Genomic DNA, 4,575 nt, shown 5'->3' with positions numbered 1-4,575 from the left:
AAATCCACTGAACCACTTGCTCATCTCCCGAAGAGAATCACAGGCACAGCACTGAATGCACCAATACCCGGGTCACACCTCTCAACGCTTTCTCGCTTTGTTTTGCTCATTGAAAAATGGCAAAAAAGGAAAAAAGTCAGCCCAGAGCCCAGGAACGTTTAAGCGACTTTTACAAAGTCCAACACAACCCCCCCAAGGATGAGGCTTTAGGAACAGCCACCCGCTCACTCCGGGACGGGATTGTGTCCGGACCCGCGACTCTTCCCTCCCTCACCTTCGGCAGCAGCCGCCCGAAGCCAATTCCCCGAGCACGGCAGCCCCGCGAAGCCGCCCAGAGCCGCCGGCTGCCCCCAGAGCCCCGCAGCCCGTGCCGGTGCCAAACCGGGAGAGCAAAGGGGAAGCAACAAAGCCCTGACCAAGCCAATGACCGGAACAGGATTCAATCCATCAGCAGGGAGGGCAGCGCAGCGGCCCCACCGGCCCCGAGCCCGCCCCGAGTCCCCGTTCCAGGGAATGCCCCGGGTTGCGCTGCCCGGGGAGGGACCCCCGCCCTCCCGGGGTGTCCCCCACCGCGGGGCGCGAGCGCGGGGAGAGCCGCGGGTCCCGGCGGGAGCTGTGCCTGCAGCGGCCGATGCCGCCCTCGGGCCCGCCGGTGCCGCCCAGGGGGCGGCCGGGATGTCCCGGGAGTGCCCGGGGCGGGGACGGCGCGGCCCCGGCGCTGCCCCGGTGCCGGCGGGAGGCCAGGCCCGGCCGCGCTCACCTGCGCTGGCCGCTCCGCTAGGCCCGGACCGTCTCTTGGCTGCCACCACCGGCGAACGATGGAGGAGCCGAGGAGCCGCCGGGGGGCGCGGGGCGGGGCGGGCCCGGCCCGGGGGAGGGAGGGGAGGGCGGCTGCCAAGCGGGCGGCCGATCCGGAGGGGTCCCAGCGGTCCATGGCGGGCCGGCGCCGGGCTGGCGGCTCGCAGGGCTCGGGCAGGGCCGCGGCTTGGCCGGGGCTGCGCTGGGCCCGATCCCGATCCCGGCCCGGTCCCGCCTGGCGCTTCCCGGCGGCCCCCGCGCGCCGCCGCCGCCCCGATCACGTGACGCGCGGGAAACCACGTGACCCCGGCGGAGCGCGCGCGTAGGGGGCGTGGCGCGGGTCAGGCCCCGCCTCCCCGCGGGACAGACCGGGAAACACCGGGATACACCGGGACATGTTGATTATTATGCGGGTAATGACCACGGGTGCAGCAAAGAGGAGCAGGGTAACGGAGAACATGGAGATGAGAGCCACCCGGCAGTGCTCCTGCTCGTGTGACGGGCACAGGGAAGCCACTGTGGGAATGAGAATGATGGGAACGAAGAAGGTCAAGCATTGAGCACCCCACAGCACCCACATCATGGGATTGGGAAGGTCACAGCGGCAGCAGAGCTTGCAGAGCTTTTCCATGTCCTTTTTGGCGCCGATGGCTGTCATCCAGAAGAGCGCCCAGTAGCAGGAGAACGCTGACACCAGGTAAAGGAATCTCACGTACATCAGGGGCAGGATAGGAGAGCAGGACACATCTTCGAGCAGGAAGAGCAGGGCAGAGGGGACCGCAATGAGGAGGAAGATGAAGTCAGTGACAGCCAGGCTAAAGATGCCGGCAGTACGCCCTTTCCATCTGAGGAGGCAGAAGAGCCCCGTTCCCGGCCAGCCCACAGAGGCAGATGGGCAGTGTCACCCTGTGTATGGCCACGTCGGTGACATCTGTCTCACACAGATCGGCTCCTTCGGTGGGTGAGGCAGAAGGTGGGGACACGGAGCTCACCACCATGGATGGATGCTGGGCAGGCGGTGGGATGTGGCCCCGGCTGTGGTCAGAGTGGATGGGCAGTCAGTGCTTGGAGAATCCAGGGATGGACCAAGCGGCTCCTCAGCAGCTCCCTGCAGCGGGAAGGGTTTGGTGGAGAGAAGTGAGATGTGCAGGGGAGCAGGGTGGTGGGAATGGTGGGGTGGGAGAGGGAGGAGGGAGGGTTGGGCTGTTCAGCAGGGGATTGATAAATAACATAGAGAACAAACATTTTCGGCTCCCTGATGTTGCTGAAAGACCAAGTAGTGAAAAAGATTAAATGATTTAAATGTGTGCACACAGGGCTAGAAATGAGGCTGGAGCCGGTGCTGGAACAGATCAGGAGGCCTGCAGTGGTTCTGGGGCAGTTCTGCCACAAGAAGCAACAGTGCACGCCCAGAAAAATAGCTCAAGGCAAGGTCACCTTTAATACTGAAGCATTCAGTGAATATGACCAGCAGGGACCCCTCTTAATGAATCTGCAGGACCATCAAAAGACTTCCAGGAGGAGGTGAATGCATGGAAATTCCTTCTAGGAAAGTGATTTTTGTGTATTAGATAGGAAACAGATTTTAATGACAATGTGTGTTTACAGTGGATAAAACCCCGCCCACCCCACCGCCCGCAGGTGCTGTTGCCGTGGCGGCCGCTGGAATGCGGCCCGGGCGCATCCCCAAGGGAAAAGGAGGCACAAAATGAGGAACTGGGAAGTAAAAGGGGAAGGCTGCACAGCGCCCGCGGCGCCCCGAGAGCGAGGAGCAGCCCCCGCTCCTCTGAGGGCCCATCTCTGCCCCCTGTCCATGTGCCGTGCCCGGGGAAGAGCAGAGTCTGGGATCAAAGAACCACCCAGTCCCCCACAGCAAGGAAAGCCCGGCACCCCGGTGTTTCAGGGGCACACCAAGGGCTGTGCAGGGCAGGGAAGGACCAGCAGGACCTTTCTCCTCCTCAGCCCCTGCTCCAAGGCGCAGCAGCCCCAGGTGTGAGCAGCCAGGATGAGGAGGGGGCGGCTCCTGCCAGAGGCCGCTCTCCGAGGGTTCCCCGGGCACAGCTGTGCAGGGAGCTGCTGGTCCAGAGGGGCAATGGGGGCATCCCGAGTGTCCCTCCAGGGACAATGGTCGGAGCATCCGGCAGGAGCTGGGGAGCAGCCGGAGGCACCTGGGCACAGAGCACTGCTCCCAGAAAATGCCCAGGGAAAACCCCTCGTGCCAAGGGGCAGCACCTGAGCAGGCAGGGCAGCATGTGGGGTCCCAGGGAAACATTCCACTTTCCCCTTTCATCTTGGCAGCCCTTCCCCAGTGCCCCCAGAAAAAAAGGGGGGTTATGAGGAGAAAAGGGATTTAAACGGAGGGAAAAAACTTCCTTTTCCATAATTGTCTGTGTTTAAATTGAGGGGGAATCCCCTTCCTCTGCAATTTTAAGGGTATCACTTGAAGGAAACCCTGCCTTTTCCATTCTCTTAGGGGTATCACTTGACAGGGAATCCCCATTTTCCATTATTCTCCAGTTTAAATAGAAGGGGAAAACCTTAACAATGCTATTTTATTGGTTGGAATTGATCATAACTCCCCCATTTTCATCATCCCAAGGTTTAAATTGAGGGGAAAGCCCAGTTGTCCCTCTTTTATAAGGGTTTGAATTGAGGGAGAAATCCCCCTTTTTCCATCACTGGAGAGACCTGAAGTAAGGAAAACCCCTCTTTTTCCAGTATTTTAGGGGATTCAGAGGAGAGAACCCATTTATTGCTATGACATCTATTTAAGTAGAGACAAACACTCCCTAGTCTCTCATTTTAAGGGGTTCAATTGAAGGAAGCTCCCCCTTTTTCAGCATTTTAAGAATTTAAATCTGTACTTCAGGGCACTTCTAGCTGGGTACTGGCACCCCATCTCTCACAAGGGAGCAAGCCCAGCACTCACAAAACCCTCCTGCTGCCAGAGAGCCCCTTATTTTTTTACTTATAATGAATACAGCCCTAATTAGAGACCCCAACAGGAGTTACACCATGTATATTACTACTATCCTTCTCCACTCTCCATTGTCCTGTATAGAGTACTACTCAACAGTCACTAATGAACAATTACAGAACTTAACAAGGAATCATGCAACTCATCTGTCTACGCTGCCAAAACAAGAAGCTTTTTTACCCTTTCAGTGGATGCAGCTGTAGTAAAACAGAAGGCATCTACAGAGCCCTTTAGTCACCTGGAATTTAAGGCAGAGCAGCCAAACAGCTGCAGCTCCTCCCAGTGCTTTTATCCCTTCTGGTAAAATTGCCTCCTCCCTTTTCCCGGGCATTGTGGGAACGAGAGGCGGGCCCGGCCAGGGGTATATTAACCCCAGCCCTGGGTAAAAGAGGCCCATTCCTTTGGTGGGGTTAGTTGGTGTAAGGGGGTCTTCTTATTTCCATGAAGGGGGGTCATTCAGGTTTTTTCAGCTTTCTTTCAGCAGGTACTTTTGGCATCTAAAGCAATAGAGGCTTTGAAGACACTGTGAAGAAGATAGCATTGAGTGCATAGTTCATGATTTTTGGATTGAGTGTTCAGGGTTGATAAGGTGCTTGGTGCTTTTTGTAATTCTTTTTTTCCCTTGTTTTTCTTAGAAGCATTGCAACTTGCTGAAATTCCAGATTGTGTCAAGTATGATACTTCACATTTGTTCAGCAGATTCATTGTGCTATAAGAGGGAGCTACCCTGGGTCAGAGATGACATTGGAGATGGAGGCTTCTGATAGGTAAGTTAAGGACTGCAAGTATGAGTGGGAGTG

The 4,575-nt window shown here is 57.3% G+C and overlaps 1 protein-coding gene across 1 annotated transcript; it reads right to left on the bottom strand.

Annotated features, from left to right (window-relative positions):
* Positions 1-1,075: 1,075 nt before the first annotated feature.
* LOC309585749 (uncharacterized protein) lies at positions 1,076-1,796 on the bottom strand (the record flags this gene model as incomplete). The annotated part of the gene is given in 2 exon segments (XM_082303627.1): positions 1,076-1,655; positions 1,657-1,796. Coding segments are annotated over 2 exon segments (720 nt in total).
* Positions 1,797-4,575: the final 2,779 nt, after the last annotated feature.

Source organism: Coloeus monedula (genome assembly GCF_965178545.1).
Source record: "Coloeus monedula genome assembly, contig: HAP1_SCAFFOLD_231, whole genome shotgun sequence".
Classification (NCBI taxonomy): domain Eukaryota; kingdom Metazoa; phylum Chordata; class Aves; order Passeriformes; family Corvidae; genus Coloeus; species Coloeus monedula.
The sequence above is the reverse complement of the archived record's forward strand: the minus strand, read 5'-3'. Positions and strand labels throughout refer to the sequence as shown.